Here is a 27,869-nt window from a genome sequence, read left to right as displayed (position 1 = left end):
AGGGAAGCTGGGGCCCCCGTTTTTGTTCTCTACAGATAGGGAGTTGGCCCAGGTAATCCACAAGGTTCTTCCAGCTCTGCTATCCTCAGGTTTTACTCTATAGTCTCTCTCTCCTCCTTCCTTGAAATTTTCCTCCTCAATATTTCCCCCCTCAATCCCAGCCTCCTCTCTAAAGGCCCTCTTCCCATAGGGAAGACTGACTTAGCCTGGGGATGTTCTGCCCCAGGTTTGGGTCTGGGGCACTGAGGGACCCTAACTAGGGGACAGAAGACATGAGAAAAGTAACTTTGAAATGAAGAAGAAACTCGGGGAAGTGCCTGTGTGGGGGGCACCACTCAGGAGGGGCTCATGGGAGGGCCCTCGGTCTGGAGTTTGACCTCCCTGGCTCAATCAGAAAGATCTGATCTTCATTCCCAGGCCTTGGTGAGACCTCTCTGAACTTCACGTTGGATGTGGATGTGGTGAAGCAGAGGAAACGGCTGCAGCATTCAGACAAGAGGATGGATCAGAGCTCCCTTAGGGAGTGGGGCAGGGGGCCCCTTCTCTGTGAGTCCTTCTTGCTCATCCCTACAGATGGAGATGTGAGTGGAGGAGTTTCCAAGAGTCCAGAGGGTTCTGTCTTTTTTTTTTTTTTTAAAGGTTGCTTTGCTTCATTTTTTTTTAAATTTTATATCAGAGTATAGTTGACTAACAGGGGTTTCGCAGGTAGCACAGTACTAAAGAATCCGCCTGCTGATGCAGGAGGTGTGGGTTCCATCCCTGGATCGTCGGAAAGATCCCCTGGAGAAGGAAGTGGCAACCCACTCCAGTATTCTTGCCTGGAGAATCCCATGGACAGAGGAGCCTGGGGGCTAGAGTCCACGGGGTCGCAGAGTCGGACACGACTGAGCGTGCTCGCATAGTTGATTAACAGTGTTGTTTTAGTTTCCGGTGTGGAGCAAAGTGATTCAGTTATACATACACACGTGTCTGTCCTTTTTCAAGTTCTTTTCCCATTTAGATTATTACAGAATATTAAGCAGAGTTCCCTGTGCTGTGCTATTCAGTAGGTCCTTGTTGGTTATCTATTTTATTTTATTTTGGCCGTGCCGTGTGGCATGTGGGATCTTAGTTCCCTGACCAGGGATCGAACCTGTGTCCCTTGCAGTGAAAGCTGGGAGTCTTAACCACTGGACTGCCAGGGAAGTTCCCCGAGGGGGTCTGTATTGTTGAGAAAAGAACTGAGGTGTATGGAGTGAAGTACAGGGATCCGTACACACACATGAGGCAACTAAAACAATCATAATAGATCAAGAATCACATGCTGGTGTGGGAGATGAGGGTTATGGTACCAGAAAACCAGGTTAAAGCAATCTACAGAGACTGAACACTAAGGAAATCTCTGAGTTTCCTAGAAACTGTACAAAAAAGGGAAATCCTCCAATTTTTTGGAAATCCTGCCATTTTTCTTGGTAATACATTGGAAATAACAGAGCTCCCTTGCCTACCTGATAACAACAGTGGGGCAGAAGGCCCTTATGTGAGACGACATTAGAAAACCTGAGTGAGGCAAAGTAGAAATAGAAAGACAAAAGTTGTCATTTACAAAAGTTGACTCCTGACAAAGGTGCCTAGAAACATGAAAAAAATGTATTTGTCGGGACTCAGAGTCTGCCAGCACCCAAAACTGTGGACCTCAAAGGATCATGTATTCCAATAACCTCATAAATTATGCTTCAGACTACACATCTGTTCCAACATCTGTTTGGTTGTTAAATGGATTAAGACTTCTAGTTAGTCTGTGGCTTCCCTAAAGATAAGCATAGCTACCTTTTCCAGCCAAGACGCTTGCTCACCTGTTCTCAGGTGTTCAAAGCTCCCACCTGGCAAAAAGTCTCAATAAACAAAGAGAATGGCAAGTGGCATCCCAGGCCATCTCCTGGTCTTCAGGGTTCTTCTGTTCGTTTGTTTCGGCTGTCCCCCGACCAGGGACTGAACCCATGACCCTTGTATTGGAGGCACGGAGTCTTAACCACGGGACCTCCAGGGAAGTTCTGGTCTACGGTTTTTATTTTTCTGATATGTCCTCTGTGCCGCTTCAAGAAAGATCTTTGTAAACATAGCTGAGACCACGACTCTTCCTCTTCTTGGCTCCCCTTTGTCCTCTAAGTCCAAGCTGGCGTTTAACTCCTGCTGGCCAGAACCCCTCTGTGACTGGGGCAGGAACCAGAAGGAGATAGGAGGCCAGAGGCCGTGGCAGATCAAGGGAGGTTTTCTCAATGCTCTTGGCAGCCTGGCTTACTTGGAAGAGGCTTAGGACTCCTAGCTTAACCCCTTTCATTCGTTAATATTGTGACCACATCAAAGTTAAAAGTATTCTTTTTGTCATCTTCTCCCCCGCATCCAACTCCAACCTCGCATTCCTTGGTGACTGTGCAGCTGTGTCAGGAGGACTGCTTCTCCAACATCACTATCAAGGTCAGCTACCACCTCCAGACCCCTGAGGGCCGGATGGACCAACCCCAACCAATCCTGGACTTCTATGCTGAGCCCTCTGCCATCTTCCAGGTGACTTGGCTAGGACCAGACTCTCCCAGGTGCCACCCCTGTAAAAGTCCCTGCTCCCTTATCTTCAAAGAGTATTAAAGTTGGGAGGGTCTTCAGACAACGTTTAGGACCCTCCCTGCACAGACGGGGATAATAGAGCTCCTGAGATGGTGTTAATTTGCCCAGGACCTCACTGGTGGGTAATACAGGTCTCCAAATGACTCCCAAGGCTGGTTCTTTTCTGTTCACCAAAGGTGCCTGCTACATATTTAATGAAGCATATGGATACTTGGCACAGGTCTCTGATAATGGTGTGGTGGAAGGCCTGTGTGGGGACTGGACTGAAGCCCACCTGCCCTGTACACAGAAAGTCATACCAGGGCTAGTTCCCTTTGAAATTAATAAGTATATTATGAGGAGATACTTTGAGATTACATTTGTGTGTGCTTAGTCACTCCGTCGTGTCCTACGCTTCATGACCCCATGGACTATAGCCTGCCAGGTGCCTCTGTCCGTGGATTTTTTTCAGATAAGAATGCTGGAGTAGGTTGCCATGCCCTCCTTCAGGGGATCTTTCTGACCCAGGGATCAGGAATCTGCATCTCCCGTGTCTTCTGTATTGCAGGTGGATTCTTTACCTGCTGACCCATGATGTATCCTGTTTAACATCCATTCAGGATTCTTATCTTAATCAATGATTACTTTGATGCTTTGGCAAAGAGATTTAAAAAAAAAATGATCCCACTGAGGAAATGGGTGAGGGGAAATTATTTGGTGTTTAGGCACATAGATGGGCTTCCCAGGTGGCACAGTGGTAAAGAATCTGCTTGCCAGTGCAGGAGATGCAAGAGATGTGGGCTCGATCCCTGGGTCGGGAAGATGCCCTGGAGAAGGAAATAGCATCCCACTCCGGTATTCTTGCCTGGAGAATCCCATGGACAGAGGACCCTGGCGGCTACAGCGCATGAGGCCACAGAGTCGGGTACCACTGAGCAGCAGCGGCAGCAAGCACATAGATTTTTCCAGAGAATGAGCTCTAGCTGGGCACTTAGGATGTTTTAATCCTACTGAAAGAGAACAAGCTGCTTGGCTATATTAAAAGCAAAACTAAAAAAAAAGAAGCCCTCAATTGTTGACCCAGTCAGATAGTGCCCCAAGCTCTGACTTGTGCAATCTGCATCTCCCTTCTCTGGGCAGTGGAAGGTTTTCTTTCTTACCCTGGGCTCTCACTGTAAGCTCCAATAATGGAAACAGTCCTTGCGTAAAGCTACTGTGATGGTCGCTGGCTGCTGGGAAGATAAATGCAGTGATTCCCCCGGTAGGAAGCTGGCTGTGTCTCCTTCATAATAAAAAATAGACCTTCTCCTTTAGAAAATGTGACTTTGCAACCTGAGCTGGAACTTTTCAATCTTACATGGACCTTTTGGGCCCACTGTGATTTCTGAATTTGTTGGGTGTAGGCAGGACTGCAAGGGGGAATATTTAACCTACAGAGAAGACTAGCCATGGGGGTAGAAAAGCTCACGGGACTGAACGTTGACAATATTTGGTTAGGAACCCCCCCCTCCCAATTTGTCCCCTGATGTTCCTGCTTTACTTAAGAGGACTAAGGAGGCTTTTCTTCATATGGTTTCACCCACCCCTAAATGTTCAGAGTAGTGAGCTGTGAGTGTTGCTACTTAATTAGCATAATATGCAAGTGACGGCTACTCCCGCTGTTTCACAAAGGTCACCCTCTTTTTGACCTTGGCCAGTGGCCTGATGCATGGTACCTGTGTTTTAGGAGCAAGCACACCCCCATGCCTGACAAATCAAGGAATAGCACAGTCACACCTCTCACAGCCATGTGGACACAACCTCAGCCTGTCAGCCTCACCTACACTTCTCAGAGTCAGCGGAAGGGACACACATGTCCTAGGGAGAAGATCACAGAGCAAGGCTGCGGGGGATGGCGGCGTCCCTGGGCTGATCCTGCCCTCTCTGTCTGCTTACAGCTGCCCTATGAGAAGAACTGCAAGAATAAGCTGTTTTGTGTTGCGGAGTTACAGTTGGCCACCACCATCTCTCAGTGAGTTGAATCCGGTTGTCATGGTTTCTGCAGTTAACTCTCCTGAAGGCTTATGGGGCAAACCCCTCACCAGGATCACTTGCTTCCTCCTTTCCCTCACAGCCCACAAAGGGCTTTTGCACTAATTGTATCATTGCTTCCCCAGCCACCCAGTGAGGAAAGCAAGACAGATTTGTATTCTTACGTTATAAATTTGGGAAGAGTCAGTAGTTGCAGGCCTGCGTGGGGTCCCATGATCATTGGATGGGCTTACACCCAGATTTCTTTCCATAACCCAGGGTCCCTCACTCCTAGGACCCCCTCACTTAGAGATAACCTCTTCCCTGGCTCAACGCTTTACCAAATTACTTAATTCATTACATACTTAGGGAGCTCCTCCTCTGTGCCCAGCACTTGAGGTGCTGAGAGATACAGGAAGCCCCTTTTTCACTTTCACAATTTTGCTTAGGGAGAGAAGATAATATATAAGTCAACTATGTTGAAAAGATGTACTATGAAGAAAAAGAAGACAGGGAAGGTGGGAGGGAAATGCCAGGGATGCGGTTGGGGTTGCAGTTTCAAATAGAGTGGTCCAGAAAGGGCTCATGGAGAAGGTGATGTTTAGGTTCATGGAAGTGAGGTGGAGGAATAAACTCTGTGGGTGTCTGAAGTAAGAGTACCTGTCAGTGCCCTGAGCTGGGTGCTTGGAGGTGGGAGGAAGAGGCCAGGACACCAGAGTGAATTGGAGGGGTGGTGTTATTCAGTGGCTAAGTCTTGTCTGACTCTTTGTGACTCCATGGACTGAAGCATGCCAGGCTTCCCTGTTCTTCACTATCTCACGGAGGTTGCTCAAACTCATGTCCATTGAGTCGATGTTGCCATGTGAGGGGAGGAAAAATCCTATGTGGCTCCATTTCCATGAGGACTTTTACTGTGAGCTGGGAAGTCAGAGGAGTGACATGACCATGCACTTTCAGAGGATCATTCTTTGTATGTGGGGGGGAGCTGCTCTCCCCCACACACTGCTGTCTTTGTTGGTGCGCTAGGGCTCTCTAGTTCCCCTGTAGCATGTGGGATCTTAGTTCCCTGACTAGGAGTCAAACCCACATCACCTGCATTGGAAGGTGGATTCTTAACCACTGGACCACCAGGGAAGTCCCGATAGGATCATTCTTGCTGCTGTGTTGAGAATAGACTGTAGGAGCAGAGGTGGAGGTGGGGTGACAGTAGGGAGCTATTGTGATAACTCGGGTGAGAAGTGATATGACTTGGGCCAGAGTGGGAGCAATGAAGGTGGTTATATTTTGAAGTTAGAGCCCGCAGGATTGGATAACAGATTGGATGTGGGGAGTGAGAGAGAGGGGTCTAAGAAGTCTTTCAGGGTTCCAGCCTGAGCATCCAGAACTGTGCTGTCCAACACAATAGCCTCTGGTCACATGTAGTTATTTAAATTGAAATGAATTAAAATTAAAGAAGATTTTAGGTCTTTAGTTGCCCTAGGCACCTCTCACGTGCTCAGTACCCACATATGGCTAGTGGTTTTGAGCAGCACAGATATATAATAGGTCATTTCCATTACTTCAGAAGTTCTCTTGGACCACACTGAATTCTAGAATGATGCAGATGCCAAGAACTGAACTGGGAAAGCTTTTGGAAGAATGGGTTTGGAAGGCAAGGTGGGGAGGAGAGGTCATGAGCTTGGTAATTTTTTTAAATTGATTTTTATTGGAGTATAGTTTCTATATATTGTTGTGTTAGTTTCTACTGTACAGCAAAGTGACTCAGCTATATATATACACGTATCTCCTCTTTTTTGGATTTCCTTCCCATTTCCCTTGTAATTGTCTTTCATTTCTGTTACTATGATTTGTTGTTGTTTAGTCGCTAAGTCATGTCTGACTCTTTTGCAACCCCACGGACTGTAGCCCGCCAGGCTCCTCCGTCCATGGGATTTCCCAGGCATGAATACTGGAGTGGGTTGCATGAGTTTGGTTTTGGACATGTGGTGGTCTTAAAATGCTCTTTTCCCCCACACCTAGTGCTATGTGCAGAACATGGCACTGATGGCCGGTTGGCTGAGTTGGCATCTCTGAAGAAGAGCTCTGTTCTGGGTCCTGAGAAACCTTTTCACAGACATTTGCAGGACTTGTGTTTCAGATGCGGATAGCTTAGCTCTGCCCGTCTCAGTCATGGAGGAGCCAAGTCAAGGCTTTTGAGTGCTTTGGAATCCAGCCTAACAGGAAGACTTGTTTCTAACCGGGAATTCATTACAGCCCCTAAAGCCCAGCCAAGTCCTTGCGGAATAGACTGCGAAACAGCTGGCCCTACATCACCCCCTAGTGTCCACAGCTGGCAGTCTCGCCTTTTTCCCCAAGTATTGAGCCTAATCCTTAGCATCCAAATGCCTCAGCGGTTTGACCTTTTTTGTGGACGTGAATCTCCTGAAGAATCTAAGGTAAACTACAGACACTTGTCTTTAGAAGATCACACTTGCAAACATGAAGCGTTTACATTCAGGGAACTCTGAAACTGTCCCTGGACCTCGAGTTAAGAATCCCTGGTACAAAAAAAAAAAAAAAAAAAAGAATCCCTGGTACCTATTCCAGTGACTCTCAGATCTCTCTGTTGGGCTCTGAGACAGGACACCCAACTGACATTTCAATGTCCCTGCCTTCCTGTCCTCTGAGCGCTTCTCATCATGTGCCGGACTGAACTCATCTGGCCAGTTTCCACCCTCTGGTCTCCCGCTGTGCTCTTTCCATCACAACTAGCCCCACTGGGTCATCCAAGCTGGAAACTCTGAAACAGAAACTCAGGACACATCCTTGACTCTCTTTTTTTAAAAAGAGTTTTTAAGTTTTGGGCCATGCTCATGGCATGTAGGATCTAGTTCCCTGATCAGGGATCGAACCAACACCCTCTACACTGGAAGCATTGAGCCTTAACCACTGAACTGGCAGAGGAGTCCCCAACTCCTGTCTCTTTTGCGCTCTGTTTGTAAGCATGGCCTTATCACCCTCCCCATCGCCACTTCGTTCGTTAGTTCAGTCGCTCAGCCGTGTCCGACTCTTTGCGACCCCATGAACCGCAGCACGCCAGCCCATCGCCACTGCCGCTGTCTTATTTCAGGTCTGTGTTATCTCCCAGACGGATCCCCACACAGGCTCTGTCACTGCCTACTATCTTCCTCTCAGCTGTGATAAAAAACAAAAATGACTCAATAAGACACAGGTCACATTACTCCCCAGAGCAGCACATTCTATTTTAAGACCTCTCAGATGGTTAGGAAGTTTTCTTTGTGTTGTCAATGTGTTTCCCTGTAGGTCTCAATTACTGAGAGTGGTTGTGCACTCCGGGACCCCACGGGGCCTCAGTGTGCTCAGTGTGAAGGGAGCCCTCACCGTCCCCACATCTTCTCTTCTCCATGCTGAACAGACTCACGTCTTAACACACAGCCTGTAATCTGGAAGGGCTGGGGTGGTTTTGTGGTGGGAAAGCTCAGGCCAAGGCAGGGGTGGAGGCAGCATCTGTCCCCTGCATGGTTTCTCCTGCGTTGGGTGGGGCGTCTGGCCAAAGTCCCCTGTAAATGTACGTGAAATGGATGAATCTGTGTCTCAAAGTACGTTGCCTGGGGTCACAGTGAGTTGGTGGTAGAAAGAGGATTTAGGTCTGATTCTCCCAACTCTCTTTCGGGGCTGTGGGACCTCAGGCAAGTGAGCGAGCCTCCCCTGGCTTCTGTTCCCTTCACTGCAGCACAGAGAGTAACCATACAATTTCACAGAGTTATCACCAGGATTAGCAGAGAGTGTGAAACATTTAACACAGTCCCCAACACATGGTAAACACTAAATAAATGGTCATGTCACACAGCAACTGAGGTGGGGATGGTAGTCCAGGTGCTTGCTTCTGTTGTGGGGAAGAAGATCTAGGCTAAATGTATCCTTTAGGCAATAGTATCTAAGAAGTTAAGAAGGTGCTGTTGCATCGCACTGAGGTTTCCACAGATTAAATAAACTGGTAACATTTATCTCTTTGCCTACCCTGTGCAGGCAGGAATTGGTGGTGGGCCTCACAAAGGAGCTGACCATGAACATTAGCCTGACTAACTCTGGGGAAGATTCCTACATGACCAGCATGGCTGTGAATTTCCCCAGAAACCTGCAGTTTAAGAGGATACAGAAGGTAACTATGAGAGCAGTTTTGGAACCACATGGCTCAGGGCTTTAGGGGCTGTAATGAATTCCCGGTTAGAAACAAGTCTTCCTGTTAGGCTGGATTCCCTTCCTGCATCTCGGCTTGGTTATGGAAGCCTCCTCACTCTGCCTCCGGCCTCATCCTCGTCCATCCAATAAATGATTATTAACTAGACAAATCCCATCTAATCCAACAATAAGCCAGGGATCCAGTCGTATCATTCTCTGCCTTAAACATCAATGGTGCTATTTTGCCACCCAATCACTCCTTCTGCCTGCAGCCTTTCTAACCTAGAGTTCTGAGAGAGAAATAATCTATAATAAATTAGCTTGACTGGAAAGTAAAAGTCTGCTCCGCCTTTCATCAGCCTGGGAGCACAGACTCAAAGCCAGCTGTAAGATACCAGAAAACAGTATTTCTCCCAAGGACACCCAACAGCTATAAATATTGTAACATTGAGAAATTTTGCTCTCTAAAATCATAGGCAATCAGAAACTTTGCTGTTTGAAGTTATATCTATAATTTTGAAACCATCTTACTGTTGCCTGGAGAATCTAAACTGTTTTGACAAAGAGAAGCATTCTTATTTTCCATCTGAGACTTGAAACTTCAGATAAAATGTTTCTACACACAGCTTTTCACATTCACCTGAATAGTTTCCAAGAAAGTGGGTCTTTGGGTCCACTTTGCAGCCCAGAATTGATGTTGAGTGGCCCTTTTACACATAGCCCTGGCCTTTTTTTTTAAAGGATTTTCTTTTTTTTCACGTGGACCATTTTTAAAGTCTTTATGGAATTTGTTACATTGCTTCTGTTTTATGTTTTGGTTGTGTGGCTGCAAGGGATGTGGGATCTTGGCTCCCTGACCACGGATCAAACCTGCACCCCCTGCATTGGAAGGCGAAGTCTTAACCACGGACCATGAGGGAAGTCCCATCCCTGTTTTATTTTGAGCCTGTAAAACACTGCTTTGTTTATATTTCCCCAAACTCTTTCCCCATAATCCTTTAATAACTATCTTTTCCTTTGTTTGGTGAGATACACCACAGTGCAGTTTTCCTCACTCTAATGAGTCAACAAACCTGGCTCTGTCTTATTATGGGTATGTCCCTGGTGGTCTGAGGCTGTTTGAGCTAGGACAGCACCCGTTACATGCCACGATCTCCTAAGCACCTAGAATGGAACTAGACCCACCATCCTTGGGAGAATTAAGAAAACAGTGGCCACTCGGTCATTTTCCATATCCAGTGGTCCAGATGAGGAACCATGTCTGAAAAAGGCTGCGTGGCAATGCAGGGGGCCTTCCATTGGTCCAAGGTGCAGTTCAAATGCCTCCCTCCCCAGGAAGACTGATTCCTCCTGGTTGGACCTCATCTTTCTTCACCGCATGTTTCTGTGCCGCTCTCACAGAACCCCTCCTGAGGCCTTGTGTTTAAATTCTTCAACCATCTAGTACTGAGCCGTCTGCCCAACTTGTGAAGGAGATGAGGACAAAGACAGGTTTATTTGCATCTCCAGCTCCTGGCAGGGTGTCTGGCATGTTGTTGTGAGGAAACTGAACCTTTTTTTTTTTTTTTTTGCCTTTTCAAAACCATATCTTTTGTGTTAACAGCCTCCTTCTCCAGACATTCAGTGCGGTGACCCTAAGCCGATTGCTTCTGTCCTGGTCATGAAGTGCAAGATCGGTCACCCCATCCTCAAGAGGTCATCCGTGAGTTTTTTTTTTTTTCCTATTTATTTGGCTGCTCTGGGTCTTAGTTGTGGCATGCAGGATCTTTTAGTTGCGGCACGTGTGATCTAGTTCCCTGACCAGGGATGGAATCCCGGCCCCCTGTGTTGGGAGCTCAGCGTCTTAGCCACTGGACCACCAGGGAAGTCCTGTGAGTCCGTTTTGATTAGCTGACTCTTCTCACTACCCTAGGGTTAGTGTTTTCTACTTCCCAGGCTCATTAGAATCTCCCAGTTGCAGTTTCCACACTTTCCTTGACTATACCGTCATCTGTAACAGAGCGTAAAGCTGCCCAGTGTGCTCTGGAAGTAGGGAGCGGTGGAGGTGAGGGTACAGTCACAGAGACAAGGTTGGCTCACCCCTGTACAGCAGAGCGAAGCTGGGGGTGGTCTGGAAGGCTATTAGCCTTGAGGGGAGTCCTTGACCTGCCACTGATGATCTCTGTGCTGCGGGAGACCTCTCGAGCAGCTTCCTTGGCTGTAAAAGGGGAATAATGCTGTCTGCCCTGCTCACCGCATCGTGACACTGTATTACGTGGAATAATGGGACCTCGAAGCATCCTATGCTACAGAAGCATGGAGTACTGAATTACGTTTTCCAGGTCTGTTTAGTTAGTAGGATTGTGAGTGGTATAAACGGGAATCAATCCACCTTTTTTTGTTTAACTAGGCAAACTTTTCGTTGGTTTGGCAGCTGGAGGAGAGTGCCTTTCCAAACAGGACAGCCAACATCACTGTGATGGTCACCAAGTAAGTCATGCCTGGGTCAAGGGAGCCTGGGCTGTGGTCCTGCAAAAAAGCTCCCTCCCACGCGTGTGCATCAGAGCTATGACTCCTCACTGCCCCAGAAGGGAAGCCTCAGGGAGCCCCAGGAAGGCACCTGTGTCCCTGCAGTGACCTGGGTTTCCCTTGTTATCAGAGATATTTAAAATGTTCCTTTATTGACAAAGTAAAACTATGGTATAGTCTGGTAGACTGAGTTTTGCACTGGAGAGCTCATTTTGGTTCCTCTAACCTCAGAGATGCATCTAACCTCTATGTTTGGGGTAGGGTGGGGTACACTGTCGGTAAAGTTCTCAAACAGGGGTGATTCTGCTCCCAGTGGCAACGCCTGAAGACATCTTTGATTGGCATGACTTTGGTGGGGGTGTTATTGACATCTAGTGGGTAGAGACCTGGGATGTTAACATCCTACAATATATAAGACAGCCACTCATGAAGACTTTCCTGGCCCTAAATGTCAATATTGTCAAGGCTGAGGAACTCTTGTCTTTTTTGCCACACCGTGCAACACGCAGGATTCTAGTTCCCTGACCAGGAAGTGAACCCGTGCCCCCTGCATTGGGAGCGTGGAGTCTTAACCACTGGACTGGCAGAGAAGTCCTGGAGAAACCCTTTTAAAATCAGTGTTTCTCCAAGTCTGGTCTTCCAGTGCAGAGTCTTCTGCACTCTGTTTATCTCCAAGAGTCTTTTCTATCTGACCCCCAGTGATCCTGGGAAGCCAAGGTAAGAAGCAGCCATGTGTACAAAGCAGGGGTGCTATAAATTGACACTCTTATTTTCTAGTTCCAATGAAAGAAGGTCTTTGGTCAATAAAACTCACAGCCTTCAAATCAAACACGCCTTCATTGCGGTTCTTCCCAAGTAAGTACTTCCGGGGGGCCCCATACCTTCGGGACAGCTTCAGGGGTGGGTCTAGTGGTCAGGGTGGATGTGGGCATTGCCTTTCCCTGAGAGGAGGCTGCTTAGAATTCAGGCTCCCACTGATCTCTAGGGCATTAACTGTTAGGTCCTAGAAACCCTGTGGCTGTAATCAAAGGAGGAACAGTGCCAACAGGTTTTGATACCAAAGGGAACTGATGGGATGCTGAGGGAAGAGAGGACTTAAGGGATTAGGAAGAAAGGAAGAGAAGAAGTAAGGCCACCCTGAGGAATGATAATCGGATACAGAACCAGCCTGAAGGGACTGAATTCAAATATTCTAACCTGATCCCAACTGCCCCACCACTGCTCAACATTTTGCTATTCAACTTTGATCTCTCTTGAGAATTAAGGGTCCTCTTAGTGTGTCCAATTGATAGCACTGAGGTGTATTTAAAATGAGAAAGGGGCCCTGAGGCCTAACCCATGTCCTCTCAACTGCAGACCCTCAGTGATGTACATGAACACAAGCCAGGGGTCTTCCCACCACAAAGAGTTCCTCTTCAACGTAAGTGCTCTACTTATCATCGCAAAGCCAACAGGTGTCAAAACAACACCAGCCGTGACTTTCCGCTTGGATTTTATCTTGTAGATACATGGGGAGAACCTCTTTGGAGCTGAGTTCCAGCTGCAAATTTGTGTTCCAGTTAAATTACAAGGTTTCCAGTTCCTAACAGTGACGAACCTGACCAAGATTCAGGTACATAGAGGCAGTTCTGTATCACGATCACATCTCTTTCCAGAGTGGCTATGGATTCTCAAAGGTATAAAAACTAGAACTCTAGAAAAAGGAGTAGAAAAAAGATGAGTTAACCTGGGAACGCATTTTAGGAGTAAATTACCCAAGTCATATTCGTAAGGAATATTAACTACTCAGCCCAAACTGACATTTCGATTTTTCTTCCCTTGATGAAAAAAGTAAGCAAAATTCAACCTTTTTAGTAGCCATGGAGACATTTATTTTCCCTTTGAAAGTCATGGATAAATTCTGCTTCTCTGTGATTGGCAAATGAGATTGATAAACATGTGGCACTTCTTCCTATAAATTGTCTACCTTCTGCTTTTCCTGTCTCCCAGTCTGTACGCCTGGGACTCTGCTGTGGTACAGCCTCTTTGCTCTTAGTTGACTCATCTGTAGTGTGGTTCCCAAAGCCAGCCTTATGACACCTACAGGAACAGGCTCTTAGCAGTGTGACAGCTGAGGCCTTGGGTGTTCCTGATTTTCTTCTTTTCTGTTCAGGCTACATAAAATGTTGAGGTTCAAAAAGGAAACTGTGGAAAGGAATTTACAAAATGAAGTCTGCTGACAGAAAAAGGGCTTTTCAGTTGTAAATGGTGTTCTCACATATAGTTTATTTTCAAAGAATATTTGTTAAGTTTAAACATGTCAGTTTCCACTTGGAAACAAAATTCTTGTTTGAACAGCTGATTGGAAACTTGTAAGAGCAGGAATCCCACGCTGCTGTGGGGACAGAGGTTAAAAACAGCATCAGGGGCTTCCAGTTCCACGCCCTCTCCTTTGGGGGTGGTCAGTACCCCCGGCTTACTTAAACAGACTATGCTGGCAGAGCAGGTCCGTGGCAGAGCTGAAGTTCAGCATAGTCTGATAGAAATGCTGGATCTGTTTCTTCATTCGCTTCAAGGCGGGGGTGTTATGTTTGGACTTGAAGGTCATCTGATTCAGGATCTTATCTGTGAGGTAATGTAGCCAGAGCACGTTGTTATATGGGTGATATTCACCCCAGCAGTTGTTGTTTTCTTTCCTCATCAGCCTGTAGATCTCAAACTGGTAGTCGCCTTGTCCCATAAACAGGTCCTCGTCCCTGGAGATGTCACAGAAAACCACAATCCCATCCCGCTCCAAGCGGGACAGGGTGTAGTCGATGATGTTGACTTGCAGCCCTCGGGTGGGGATGGAGCTCGTCTTTCCATTGAGGGTGTAGTGGAGCTCTTTGAGGCTGGTCTTCTTTAAGAGCACGTTCCCCCAGTGCAAGTCTCGGTGCTCAAAGTGCAGTGAGGCCTCAGCCACGGCAAGGGAGGCGGTGATCTGGTGCAGAATGCTCTTGGCAGTGGCAATGGAGGACAGCTTCTTTCTCATCTGCTCTAGGTCGATCCCTCCAAACTCAAATTCCAGCACAATGAAGAGCTGGTCTTCCCCGAAAAAGTCAGGCCGGTCGTTTGCAGACCCTTTGGTTGAGTGATAGTGATCCCAGGCTTGGAGGAGCAAGGGAGGGTAAGATCCTTGAACACAGTGTACTGAGTTCAGCCCAATGAAGCCTTCTGTGCGGTTGCATGCCTCATCAGACAAGAGGCTCAGCTCTTTGGAGATGATGATTTCTGGCAGGATTTCCTCAAAAGTTTTCTGGTGAGCTCCATTGACTAAGTCCTGTCCTTCGATAGCAATGATTTTTAGGGCTACAGGTGTGTGGTTAGTAACTGTTTGAAACACTTCGCCAAACACCCCTTCTCCAATCTTCTCACAGCATTCCAGTTTTTCTTCGGAGAGGTAGTCGCTGAAGGGGATGGGGCCCACCTGATTGCATTCCCCATAAAGCTTTTCTGCATCAGATGTCCTTTTGTCTGTGACCTGCTGTGTCTTTAAGGGGGTTAGCAAATACATAGAGGAGGAGTGCCAGGGGGACAGAGCACAGCTTGTTCTGTTCTGAACAGGGTGGTGTGAATATTCTGACATGAGGGACTCAGACAGAGAACCGGCCAAGGTGTCGCAGCTGCATACTTCAGACACAGCTGTCACGATCTTCTTCTTGTGGAAACTGAAGGAGGCTCTGGTTTTGGTCCAAGAGCAGGCATTCTGTAAACGAGTCAGGTCCTGGGTGACGCATGAACTATCTTCTATCTTTTGGCCTTTTGTAACCTGGCAGTGATGGAGGAGGGAGGTTTCTGCTGTCCCTTGATGCTTCCTTTTTCGGCTTAGCCTGGTTCTCTCAGGCCCGTTGCTTTTCCCAGATGCGATTCCGCCCTTGCACCCACGGGCCTCCTCGTATTCTATCTGGACAGACTCTTGAGACTCAATCTCTCGACAAGAGTCCTGGTCTGTGGTCCTCTTCTTACCCCTGCCTGATAAACCTGGGCTCTCCAGCCTCCTCCCCACCAGTTCCCTGTCATGGCAGAACTCCTGCCAATTCTTCCCATCTGTCCCAAGCTCGGAATCCTCAGGATTTCCTGGATCCAAAAAGCTAAAGAGAGCTGACCTGAGGCTGGCCTGGGCTTGGTGGGCCAACCTGGTGAACCTGCCTCCTCCTGTCGCTGCGTCCTGGGAACAGGGGAGGGGTGCCTGGTCCAGGGAGGCTTCTGGGAGGTGGAAGTTGCTCGGAGCTTCTGAGGCTGCATCCAGAAAGGTGGAAGGATCGGTACAGATGCTGTCTTCTGGCGCAGGGAACCCGGGGCCGGGAGAGGCCAGAGAGCTGAACAGGGAGGCACTGGTGCCCAGCTCGCCGCCGTCCCTGGGCTGGCCGCACACACGGAGGTCCGGGCTCAGGGAGCCCGGGTTGCCGTTCGGAAAGGACGGAGGTTCTAGCGCGCCGCAGGGGGTGCTGCACTTCTGCGGGCACCGCGATCGCAGCCTCAGGCGTCTCGGGGTCGCGATCTGACTCGGCCGGCCCTTGGCGAGTCGGGCGCCAGCGCGCCTCCGCCGCTGACCCACCGGGCTGCCGGGGAAGTCGGGGTCGTCAGGATCGTCGGAGACGACAGACTGCGAGGGGCCGCCACTGCTGGTGTCACTGCTACTGCTGCTGAAGAAACGCTTCCGGTCCTGCGGCGGGAACCACTGTACGGCTGCCAGGCCCGGCCGCCTCCGCGGCCTCCCGCCGCCGGCTGCCCCGTACGTTCGGAAGAGCCCACTCGCGGGTAGCGGGAGTGACGCCGCCATGGCCTGCACCCGCCAGGCAGTTCAAATGCTAACACCGCGAGACTTCCTCGAGACGCGGAGGCGCCTGCCCGCCGGGTCCTAGCGCCCGGCCGTCCGCGCAATCATGACGGATCTCGCGAGAAGTGGGAGGGGGCGGGTAACTATGGCGGTTTGGCTTTTTCATTGTGTTGCGGGGATGGGCTGAGATGGTTGTCGTTTCAGGCCCACACCGTGTGCACTCAGGCTCTCGAGCGCGTTTGTGGGAGCGACCTGGTTCAGGTGAGCGCAGTCATCCCAAAGACCAGAGAGAGGGGGTCATGGGGGAGGGAGGACGGCCTGAAGCGGGTGCCGTGAGACGCCGGGATTGTACTTTGCCGAGACTTCCCCTGAAAGCACAGGCCTGAGGCGCCCTTTAGCCTCTTCACCGGCTCACGTTTGCCAGGGTTGCGGCTTTGCTGGAACCAAATGAGGGCAGAAACTGCTCACACCCTTTATTCCTCGACCTTGAGGTTGTCTGTGTGCTAAGTGTTAAAATTCCCAGCTTTTCCACCCCATAAACAGATCGTGCAAATTAACACCCATCCTCTTTCAGCTTGTGGAAGAATGGCATTCAGTAAGCTGTAAGGTCACCTCGGATAAAGAAAATGTAACCGTGGCTGCAGAGCTCTCCTTGAATCAGCTAAAGCAGGTACTTAGGATTTGATTAATCCACGTTTCTCGGGCATCTTCCCTGGAAACGATAATATTAATAGCATCTCCAAATATAAAGTGTCCAAAACAGGTCTGTTGATCCACCTTCTGCTCCAGCCTGTTGCTTCCCCACTCTCTCAGGGTAACTAACTAGGGTAACTTAAGAGTTGCTTGCGTGCTCAGGGGTGTCCGACTCTGCGTTCCGGCGGACTGCAGCCCACCAGGCTCCTCTGTCCATGGGATTATCCTGACAAGAATACTGGAGTGGGTTGCCATTTCCTCCTCCAGGGGATCTTCACGAGCCAGGGATGGAACCCGCGTCTGCTGCTGCTCCAGCATTGGCAGGCGGATTCTTTACCTCTGAGCCATCTGGGATGCCCTTACACTGCTGACTTACTAGGAATTCTAGGAATTCCTTGTGGCGACTCCTTTTCCTTAAAAAAAAATTTTTTTTTAATATGTATTTACTTATTTGGCTGCACCAGGTCTTAATTGTGGCTTGCAGGATCTATTTCCCTGACCAGGGATCCAACCCATGTTCCCTGCATTGGGAGCTCTGAGTCTTAGCCCCTGGACCACCAGGGAAGTCCGAACTCCTTTTTCTTACATCCCCTTATCTGTTCCAGCAGCAAACTCTGTCATTCTGTCCCATCCCCACCCCCAGATATATTCTAAATCCATTCACTTCTGTCTGTCTCCACTGTTGTTCAGGTCACCACCTCTTGCTGGATTCACTGCGGTAGCCGCCTCCCTGCTTTTCTTGCCTGTGCTTTTGCCGTGTCCTTCACAGACATTCTTCATGGAGCAGCTATTTTTTAAAAGCAAACACTATGCCACTTATCGGCTTAAAAAAAAAAACAACTGTATACACTTAGACTAAAATTTGTCTTTTTCAGTGGTGTCCCAGGCATCCTATGATCTGGTCTCCACTTACTCCTCCATCTCCTAATACTTTCGTCTTCCCTGCTTCTTAGACTCCAGCTTGCTGCTATTGTTCTAGCCACTGGACCTTTGTACTTGCTGCTCCTTCTGCATGAGACAGCTTTTCTCCTAGATCTTCATGTGTGTGCTTTTTTCTTACATTTAATTCACATATTACCTTCTTAGCTAGACTTTGCCTGATCACTCATTCAAAAGTAGGAACTAAAGTCAAGTTTAACATCTTGTGATGATCCAGGTGAGAATGATGGGATCTGAGCTGAAGAAGTAGCAGTGAGAATGGCGGAAAAGGGACAGGTGTTAAGAGAGACTGAAAAAAAAAAAAATCATCAAGAACTGACTTGGGCATGGGAGTGTGGTGTGGGGTAAAGGATAAGGGAAAAGAAGTTGAGTTTTAACTAGGTTTCTGGCTTGGGAAACTTAGTGGTTGCTGAGGCCATTCATTAGACTTGAGGAATACTGGAGAAGGAACACATTTAAAGGGAAAGATGAGAAGGGGGGGGGGGGCGGTTTCCTTGGCAGTCCAGTGGTTAAGACTTTGCCCTCCAGTGCAGGGGGTATAGGTTCGATCCCTGGTCGGGGAACTAAGATCCCACATGCCTTGACCAAAAAACAGAAACGTAAGGAATGATGCTGTCCAGGAATTGTAAGTCCATTTTTTTTAGAAGTCTATTTTAAATCAACTATACTCCAATTAAAAAAAAAAGTTAACTCCAAAAAAAAAAATGTAGTAGGTCCATGTCTAAAATATGTTTCACTTTTTTTCTTCCCCATCTTATAGTTACTAAGAGATGTGACTGAGCTGCAGATCCTTGGTGAAATATCTTTCAACAAATCTCTGTATGAGGGGCTCAACACAGAGAACCACAGAACTAAGGTAATCCCTGGCTGTTTTTTATTTTCTGGGTGTTGTCCTGGGAAGCCTGTGCCTGGCTTTAGCGCCCTTGTACAAATAGGCACTTGCTATTGCCCTCTTCCTGTTTCAGTCTTATCACCTCTGCTCTTGACTCTGCAACCAGCTGTCTCCATGACCTTGAGTTACTCAGGTTCTGCCTAAGTTTTTCTGTCTCTGAAATGAGGCAACTGAATAAGAGGCCTAAGCAGAGGAAGTCTCAGTTGTTATAACTAGGCTGGAATCAACACCTAACTATATATACTTTGATTTGAAAATTTTTTTTTTATTTCCTAGTTGAGAATTTTTTTTTCTTATATGTATTAACTCGCTTGCTAGTATGTGATACCAGTGTTTAGTTACAGTGTCCCATGGTTACAATACTCATGAGTGCACAATTCTCTTATGTCTTTTCTTTTTTTTTTTCCTCTTATAAGTCTTAAACTAAGTCCTGGAACCCTTGGATTCGTTTTGCAGAGGTTTAACATGTGACTGCAAGTCAGACTGACCTTTGACCTTTGTGATCTGTGGGCTGAAGACTGTGTGTGCCCCCGCGGGGCTGTCGTTCTTGTTGACACTTGCCCTAGGCAGCTGCTAGTGCCAGAAATGGTCCATCTGTGAGCTCTTTAGTGAAGCCTGAGTGTCAAGAGGGTGAGAGTGGATTGCTCAACATTAGCTCCTCTGCTTTCCTTCCTGGAGGAGGGGAAAGGCACAGTTCTCTAGACATGTCAGAAATAACATTTGTTTATTTTTGAGTGTGTCTGATACAGAAAATGATGTGGAAGAAAGAGAAGTGTTCCCATTATATCATTGCACAGATTAAAAAAAAAAAAGAAAATCCAAGTCTTATGCAAAGATCCCAAATGAAAAATAGTGATTCCTTCACTCCCTGTTTCCCACACCCTGGATTCCCTCCTCCCCAAAAGAGTTCCTATTAACAGTGTCTTATATGCACATTCTTAAGTCATTTATTTATGTATAAGTGTTCCCCCTTTACTTACTGGTGCTTTTATTGTAGAGTCTCCATGATGATTTTCCTTTTTTGAAATTCAGTACCTGAAGCTAAGTTTTAAGTGCATTTCAGCTGCAAAAAAAACCAAACTAATGTGCCTTAAAGGCCTCTTGTGTTTATCTGGGGGTGGAGGCAGACCGGTGTCAGTGGCCGGGCTCCTTCAAATCTTGAGCTTTCCTGACTGTGTGCTGGCGATGCCTTCCCTTGTGCCTGGCCTAAAGTCGCCACCTCTCCCAGCAGTACATTTTCACATGGCAGAATACAGAATAGGAAGCCAAGAGGTCAGTAGCAAAAGGAGTTTTTCTTCCCGTGACTTCCTTTTCTTTCTTTTTCTTATTTTTCGGGCCACACGGCACATGGCACATGGGCTCTTCGTTCCCCCACCAGGGATTGAACCCGTGCCTGGTTCAGACTCTCTCTCTCACACACACACACAACCAGAAGGTCAGTCTCCTGGCGGACTGCTAGATAAGAGACCAGAATAGTTTGTATAAAGTATTTTGGTAATTAGATCACTTTCCTGTCCTCTGGTTTACTCCTCCCCCCACCCCACCTCCAGTTTTTGTTCTCTTTGTTTTTCGAAGATTCTGTTGCTCTACCTAGCTCAGAGATTCTTTGCTCAGCCATGTCCAGTCTACTGATGAGTACATCGAAGGCATTCTTTGTTCCCATCACAGCAGCTGTTCATCTCTAGTCTTTCTTTCTGGTTCTTTCTTAGGGTCTCCGTCTCTCTGCTTACATTGCCCGTCTGCTGTTTGTTCTTGTGTGCTGTCTGTTCTATCCTTTGGAGCCCTTAGCATATTCATCGTGGTGATTTTAAATTGCCAGTCTGATAATTCCGACATTCTTGCCGTATCTGGTTCTGGTGCTTACTCTCTCTTTTTAAATTTTGTTTTTTTGCCTTTTGGTATACCCGATAATTTTCTTTTGATAGCTGGAAATGCTGTACCAGGTAAAAGGAACTTCTGTAGGCAGACCTTCATTAATGTAGTGAGGTGTGGGGAGGGGAGGTGCTCTGTGGTTCTGTGATTAGGGCTCAGTCTTTTAATGAGCCTGGGCGTCTGGCCTGTGAACTTCCTCACTGTTTCTGTGGGACAGGATAGCTAGAGTGGGCTTGAGTTGGGCACTTCCCTTCCCCCAGAACAGTTAGGCTCTCATTATATCCAGCAGGTTAGGCTAGGGTTAACTGTTTTCCCCTGAGCCCAGTCCTTGTTCAGATCAGAGTTCTTTGGCTTATTTCAAAGTGATTCCTTTTCTGTTCCCCCTGCTGGAAGCATGAAGGGTTTTTTCTCCAGCACTGACTGTGGGAACCTGGTCAAGTGCCTGGAGTAACCTCACCCCAGTGGCTAGGTTCCCTGGAGTTTGCAGCCCCAGAGTCATCACTGTCGTGCTTACAGCAGTCCATCCGTTGCAGTTCAGGATTTCCTTCCCTGGCGGTGGTGAGCCTCTGTTCTCTGTGTCCATCTGTCTGTCTGTCCCTCTGCTCTTGGTGGCAGCAGGTTTGCCTGGTGTCCTCCCCTCTCTTGGGGATCCAAGAAAAGTTGTTGATTTTCCAATCTGGTCACCTTTTTCCTTGTTAGCATGGAGTGGTGACTTCCAAGCCCCTTACATGTGGAACCAGAAACCAGAAATCTCATTAGATAATTTTAAATACTGCATCAGGGAAGGTTTAGCTTTTTGCTTTACTGTTGTCAGTCTTGATCAATACACGGTATGTTGCCAAGTTCTCATATTTCGCTTCTTAAAATAATGTGGAATTTTCACTTCATTTTGCTTCACCTGACTTACAGGGTGATCTCTGTGTTTTGTTGCAGATCACTGTCATCCTCCTGAAAGATGAGGAGGCGTATTCTCTGTCTCTCATCATTAAAAGCAGTGTCGGGGGCCTTCTGGTTTTGATCGTGATTATAGTCATCCTAGTCAAGGTCAGTTCCCCCCACGTTCATGAAGGTTCTGGTGTTGGGCAGAATTCTGCTTAGAGAGCCACCCCCCGACCTCGAGCAGCTACCCTAGCCTTGTGACCCCGTTTCCTTCTTCCTTTAGCCACACACCTGTTGAGGCAAATGAATCAAGACAGTTTCTGTCTGAAAAAGATCAAGATCTCATTGAAGAATTGGAGTGCAGAGCTATTTTCCTGAAAGGGACCTGATGTTCCTTTCCTGTTTAAATCCTTTCCTTTCCTTCCCCTGATCTAATGTTCAAACTCTTTCACTGCTATCCAAGGCATCTAATGTCTGCCTCTACTCTCTCCACCCTCGAGTCTTGCTTTTTTTCTCAACACACTGAACTGAATAGCTTTGTCTCTCTGTGTTTGCAGTGAGGCTCTCTACACCCGCCTCCCAAGCCCTGCCCTTCATAATTTGCTCTCGCTCTTCCCTTAAAACTCAGCCCAGAGATTCCTGAGTCCTCTGAACTGACCTTTATGCCTTTCCCTTGAACTGCCCTCTAGAAACCCTTCCAAGAAGCAGTGGTTATACTGTGTTGTCATTGTTTCTCTTCCCAACTAGATTGTGAGTTTCTTGATATGTAGGGGGACTGTACTTGATCTCTTTCTATCTTTTACATAAATAGATCCAGTACAGCTGAAATGATAGTACTTAGCAGAATTAGTTAACTTAAAAAGGTGAAAGTGGGGTGGGGGTTCAGAGGAAGGTGGAAAACCACTTCTGACTGGGGACTGAACACAGAATGCTTGTGGGAAGGCAGTATTTAAGATGGGTCTCGAAGGATTGGATCATCTGGGGAGATTCAGAGGAAGCAGAAGAAGCAGAGGAGCACTGGGGATTTGGCAACAAAAAGATAAATGGTTTTCTAAAGCAGATGGATGGCTTAGGCCTGTAATTGGTCTTCCCTCCCTTTGTTTTAGTGTGGCTTTTTTAAAAGAAAATACAGAGAGCTGAACTTGGAGAGCATAAGAAAGGACCAGCTAAAATCACAGAGTCTGCTGGAAGAAGATAATTAGGAGCAACTTCCTCATCCATCCGGAGAGAGTATCAGCCAGTCCTGAAGCTTCTAGAGACCTTCCTTTTAGGTTGTACAGACGACCTTCCCTTTAGATGACCAAGTGCGGAATCTAACAAGTTGTTTGTGGAGTGTTTTTTAACTATACATTGTCCCCAAAGTGCCTGTGCATTGTGCAGAAAAGAAACCTGGGTAACATTTGGTTGTAAATAAAGGTAAACTATTTTCTTTACAGAAGAAGTGCCTTTAATATGCAAATATGATATACTTTGTGATCCCCCCTGCCCCGCCCCAGAGAAGGTTATATGGCATCTCCCAGGCTTGCTTGCCTAAGAGCACTTTTTTCATGCCATTTCTATTAACATCTTCCAAAATAGTCTTCCATGAAGTACATCTTTGTGGGGGACAGTGGTCGGAAGCAGTTCCTGGTCTGGCATTTTTATGATCAAAGGATGCAGTCTGTTATTTCAAATCAGGCCATGAAAAAGCACCCCCCAGAACAAAAGTAAAAAGTAGAAAAACAGGGGTTACCAAAACAGGAACAAGGAGGGAGAGGAGACCAGGACTTTGTTCTGTAGTGTCTGCTTAACATCCTGTGCGGGTCCTCGCCTGGCTTCCTGCTGAGTGACTTGCTCAGGGACCTTCATGTCTCAATGAGAGACATGCCTGCCCACAGGGGGAGGTGGAACCTGGCCTGGGAGTTGGGGACACCGAGATTAGGGCCTCATTACAGGCTGACCTTGCTCTTAGTATCCTTATTTTATTTATATGCCCCATGCTGTTAAAACTTGACCGCATCTGTCCACTCTCAGCTGTGCAGAGGCACAGTTTGTGTTTTCATGGGTGATAAATATCATTGCAAACAAGCGAAGCAGGAGTATATAATGTAGAAAGCAATCCTGCGATCCTTCTGTGTTCTTTAATTCAAGTGCTTTCATTGTTTGTTTTCGTTTGTCTTTGGCTGAGCTGTGAGGCTTATGGGCTCGCAGTTCCCCAACCAGGGATTGAATCCTCGAAGTGAAAGGGCTGGGTCCTAAACACTGGGCCGCCAGGGAAGTCCCTGGACTCTGTTTCTTCATAGCTTTTCCATTGACTTCAAAGTCCTGTCTGTACATAATGGTAATTGGGAGTCTTTCTGATATTTATACTTTTTCCCATCATTATTTCTCTAACCAGGACTTATTGGGGTCTAAGAAGTTAACCTCTGTGCCTGACAAAAACATTTTTTTTTGGGCTGTGCTGAATCTTTGTTGCTGCGTGCGGGCTTTCTCTAGCTGCAGCTGGCGGGGACTGCTCTAGTTGTAGTGCACACGCTTCTCGTTGCTTTGGCTTCTCTCGTTGCAGGGCACAGGCCTTAGGGCACGCAGGCTTCAGTAGCGGCAGCTCATGGGCTGCAGAGCAGGGGCTCAGTAGTTGTGCACATGAGTTTAGTTACCTCTCAGCATGTGGAATCTTTCTGGACCAGGGATTGAACCCAGTGTCTTTTGCATTACAAGATGGATTCTTAACCACTGAAGTCCTGACATAACTTTTATATGTACTGGGAAACCAAAAGTGTATGACTCATTTTATTGTGATATTTGCTTTGTCATGGTGTCTGGAACCAAACTTGCACTGTCTCTGAGGTATGCCTTTGAAGGAAAAGAAAGAAGTAAATTTGCTTAGATATTTCCCTGTTGTGTGTCCAGGTTTTCATTATTACAGGTGACTTGCAGTCTCTGCTTTTATGCTGTTCATTGTAAATAAGATCCCACTGTGATTATAACAGTCAAGTCTTACATTGACTGCCTATAAGCTATTGACTGACTGGGCTATGATTGGATTAGACCAATGTCGTAGTCAGGAGACTTCACAAGGAATCAGTCCCTGAGGAGGAGGAGACTGAAATGGAGACATGGTTGCATTGTATAAATTCATGGGCTGTGACTTGGGCTGTAACCTTGTCTTTCTTCCAAAAGATGCCTGTCTAGTGCCAGACCTTTCCCATTTCCTGTTGACCCTCCTCCTCCCGGGAGCAGGACATGCCAGAGCTTGCACAGATCCAAGGACAGTGGGTCATGCCACAGGGCCATGCTCCTGGCCAGAAAAGGCCTCAGAAGGGGCCAGCTGGACACTGGCGTGGGGAAGGGCCCCTTCAGTTTCTATGTTTTCGTTTCCCGTTACGGGCCTGTGAGTGCTCATCCAGATAACCTTGTTCTCTTATGATAACATCTGAACTTTGAATTTGATCATGGAGGGATGAAACAAGCAGATGCGAAAAAGTCAAAGTGAAAGTTGCTCAGTCGTGTCCGACTCTTTGCCACTCCATGGACCATACAGTCCATGGAATTCTCTAGGCCAGAATACTGGAGTGGGTAGCCTTTCCCTTCTCCTGGGGATCTTCCCAACTCAGGGATCGATCTGTAATAAACTGGTCAAACTGTTTAGGCCCAGTTAGATTTTGGTTCCATTCAGCCAAGCCCAGCAGTCTAAAAAGATCTGCACTAGAGTGTTATTCTGTGCATTTTCTCTAATATCCATACAAGCAGGGATATTTGGTTAAGATCAGGGTTAGGTATTTTGGGGTCTCCTAGAGGAGCCTGGTAGGCTGCAGTCCATGGGGTCGCACAGAGTTGGACACAACTGAAGTGACTTAGCAGCAGCAGCAGTAGCAGCCCTAATTATAACCTTGTAATAGTGCCAGGATTTTACTGTTACTTTAAGAATAGCTCCAGTAAATGGAATCAAGGGACTCTTAGTCACTCCAGGAAGAGCAGTTGTTCAACTGTCAAGAGTTCAGAAGGTAGCTGGATGCACCTAAAGGGACAGTTCCCAACTCCAGTTGACTTTATTTTGACCAGTGGAAGGACATTTCAAAAACTACGTAAGTATTAATATTACTAAATACATATTCATTCTCGTAGTAGGGTCAGAGTGGAAAGTGAAACTTTGCCTTAGCCGCGACCTTGCCCCGACTTGTGCCCCTCCTTAGAGGCTGAGGCGAACTGGCCTGGCACGTGTCTTCCAGACCATATTCTGTGCTTTTGTAATATTCACATGTACTTATTAAATGTACTTACAAAGGTGTTAAAGCAACAGGTCTAATAACTGTGCTACTTTTGAAGTAGTGATAAGCTTAAATGTTTTTTAAGGCATACCTATAATGTGATGGGAAAATATAATTTCTTTTGGTATTAAGATACAGGTACTGCCAAAAAACAAAAAAAGATACAGGTACTACTGACACTCCTGTGGTTTGTTGTCTGCATTTGTAATTGAAAGAAATGTTAGATTTCAAATAAAGAGCAGTAAAAATAAATGTGGAACAGTTTCTCCATCCAGCTTCACAGACCTCCTCCGTATATTCTGGTCCATTTAATAAGAACATCTGTTCTACCCCAGGCTCTGTACTTAGGCAGCTCATCTCAGAGTCACCCCAGGCTCCATTAGCTGTTTCATGGAGGAGGAAACAACTTGCCTGAGGCCTTAAAACTAGTTTAAGGAAGAACCTCCAGGTCTAATGTTTTTCCACAAAAGCTCAATTACAGATGGGCAAGGTGTAGGTTGGCAGAGTGGAGGTTTACAGGCTTTGCTGGGGAAGAGGCACAGGTGGCGCTCAGCTCTTCAAGTTCCCAGGCTGCAGGTAGGATGCTGAAGGTGCCGATGCTCTGGTCCTGGGAATCAGCTTTTCCGGCAAGCTCTCTGAGTGATCTCTGATGCAAGAGCCACACCCTGTGAGACACTAGTTAGATCAGAGTTTTACACTTTGTCAATGGATAGCACAGACTCGGAGTCTTGATGACTAAGAAGTTGCTTCAGGAGACAAATTTAACATAATGCTCTAGCAGAATGATCTCTGTTGAAATCTTCAAGAATATACACTCAAAGGCTTAGTCACTGTACTCTTGACACCTCAAATGTGCAGGCTAATGGGTACAGGCAGGATGTTCAGGATCAACTTTCCCTCCGCCCTCTCTCCCTCCCCCACCCTGCCACTTGTCTCCTGGATGATCGTCTATGTCATTATAGGCAGGTGGGGCAGAAGCGGTAAAGCCTTTCCTGTCCTCATAGCCCTACGGGACATGAGATAGCACTCAGCTGTAACTCCTGGAAGAGTGGATCCTGTCCTTTGGGAATTCAGAGAAGGCGAAGGATCCAGGAAGCCTTTGTGAAGGAGACGGACCCCTGTAATCGGAATCTTGAAGCCACGGGGTGCTGAGGAGAGACTGGCCTGAGCAAAGGCCCCGGGGGTTGGAACGTGCAGGATGTGATGAAACTGTCAGCCAACCCCCCTGAAGCTGGTGTGCTTAACGGGCTTGTCAGGCCAGAAAGGCGGGCGGGGACAGTGACTGCAATAAAGAGGAAGAGCCTTGGAAGGACTGAGTGCAGGAGCTGCGGAAGTCACACCCACTCTTGGTTCACAGGAGGATGTCTCACTTGCTGTGGGTTCATCACTACAGCCCTGGGAACTCAAGGCGACAGAGGAGGGGATGGACCAGGGTGACTACATGCAGGTTTTGGGGAAACTCCTGCAGGGAGCAGGAGCAGCTTTCTCTACCATGTACCATGTTCGAGCTGGTGTCACTTCGGTTTGGTTGACTTGAGTTTGAGCCTTTACCCTTTTCAATACCAAGTGGACCAGCATTTGACAGTTTATTCTTTTTAAGTGCCACCTCAGTGGAGTTTTTCCCCAGGTCACATTCTGAGAACTGAATAATGAGGAATAACCCATCAATTACGACAGGTCACCAGGCTGCTGATGGACTCAGAAATGCTTCCCACAGAGATGGGCTTCCTTCTTCCTGTTGACTCTTTGAAGCAACATGAGTAATATATCTGCTGTTTCTTAAATGGACCACTAATGTCTATTAATGGGACGTGTTTATCATAGCAGGACTCTCCAGAGCAAAAGAAGAATTAAAGGATAAATTGCTTTGTGAAACCCTTTCCATGCCACCATGCCTTTTCCACTCTTGTCCCTTCCAGGTCATCCAGCATCCTCCGGGCTCTGAAGCAAGGGCTTTCCTTGCCTTGGGATGACTTCCTTTTGTGTCCTGAGACAGATTGAGATCTCCTGTCTCAGCCGTTGCTTGAGCCTTCCTCTCCTCTGGGATGGGAAATGAAACCTTGTTTGTTAGGTATAAGTAACCTCTCCTCCAAGGACCAGATTGTTTTATGCAGTTTGTGTTTCCTCTTGTGCTTCCTTTAATTTTTTGGAGAATACATTCTGAGTTTATTTTACAATTCCCCATCACTTCACTGCAGTTACCTTAGATCATCCGAGACAGCCTTACGAACCAGATGAGATTGGTCAGTCCAGTCACGGCCAGTTC

General features: G+C 47.2%; 2 protein-coding genes across 3 annotated transcripts in view; one reads left to right on the top strand and one right to left on the bottom strand.

The window, feature by feature from the left end:
• ITGAE (integrin subunit alpha E) overlaps positions 1–25,855 on the top strand; it is a 63,360-nt gene extending 37,505 nt beyond the window's left edge. The window contains exons 18-31 of one of the 2 annotated variants that reach the window (XM_027516576.1): positions 418–581; positions 2,419–2,547; positions 4,521–4,594; positions 8,623–8,755; positions 10,379–10,477; positions 11,165–11,244; positions 12,061–12,138; positions 12,640–12,703; positions 12,788–12,895; positions 16,286–16,342; positions 16,656–16,751; positions 18,474–18,569; positions 21,411–21,521; positions 22,463–25,855. In XM_027516576.1, coding sequence (XP_027372377.1) covers positions 418–581; positions 2,419–2,547; positions 4,521–4,594; positions 8,623–8,755; positions 10,379–10,477; positions 11,165–11,244; positions 12,061–12,138; positions 12,640–12,703; positions 12,788–12,895; positions 16,286–16,342; positions 16,656–16,751; positions 18,474–18,569; positions 21,411–21,521; positions 22,463–22,558 — 1,385 coding nt within the window. In that variant the 3' untranslated portion in view covers positions 22,559–25,855. Of the gene's footprint in view, positions 1–417; positions 582–2,418; positions 2,548–4,520; positions 4,595–8,622; positions 8,756–10,378; positions 10,478–11,164; positions 11,245–12,060; positions 12,139–12,639; positions 12,704–12,787; positions 12,896–16,214; positions 16,343–16,655; positions 16,752–18,473; positions 18,570–21,410; positions 21,522–22,462 lie in introns of those variants that run through there. The other variant, XR_003506646.1, reaches the window with a different exon arrangement.
• Positions 13,131–16,112, bottom strand: HASPIN (histone H3 associated protein kinase). The gene has a single exon (XM_027516564.1). The coding sequence runs from the start codon at positions 16,082–16,084 to the stop codon at positions 13,739–13,741; it is 2,346 nt and encodes a 781-aa protein (XP_027372365.1). The 5' UTR covers positions 16,085–16,112; the 3' UTR covers positions 13,131–13,738.
• Positions 25,856–27,869: the final 2,014 nt, after the last annotated feature.

The sequence above is a fragment of the Bos indicus x Bos taurus genome, chromosome 19 (genome assembly GCF_003369695.1).
Source record: "Bos indicus x Bos taurus breed Angus x Brahman F1 hybrid chromosome 19, Bos_hybrid_MaternalHap_v2.0, whole genome shotgun sequence".
In the NCBI taxonomy this organism is placed as follows: domain Eukaryota; kingdom Metazoa; phylum Chordata; class Mammalia; order Artiodactyla; family Bovidae; genus Bos; species Bos indicus x Bos taurus.
This window is presented reverse-complemented; position numbering and strand designations above follow the sequence as displayed.

Excerpts from the sequence above, each read along its gene's own strand:
- HASPIN (XM_027516564.1), bottom strand. The coding sequence starts at position 16,084 with ATGGCGGCGTCACTCCCGCTACCCGCGAGTGGGCTCTTCCGAACGTAC.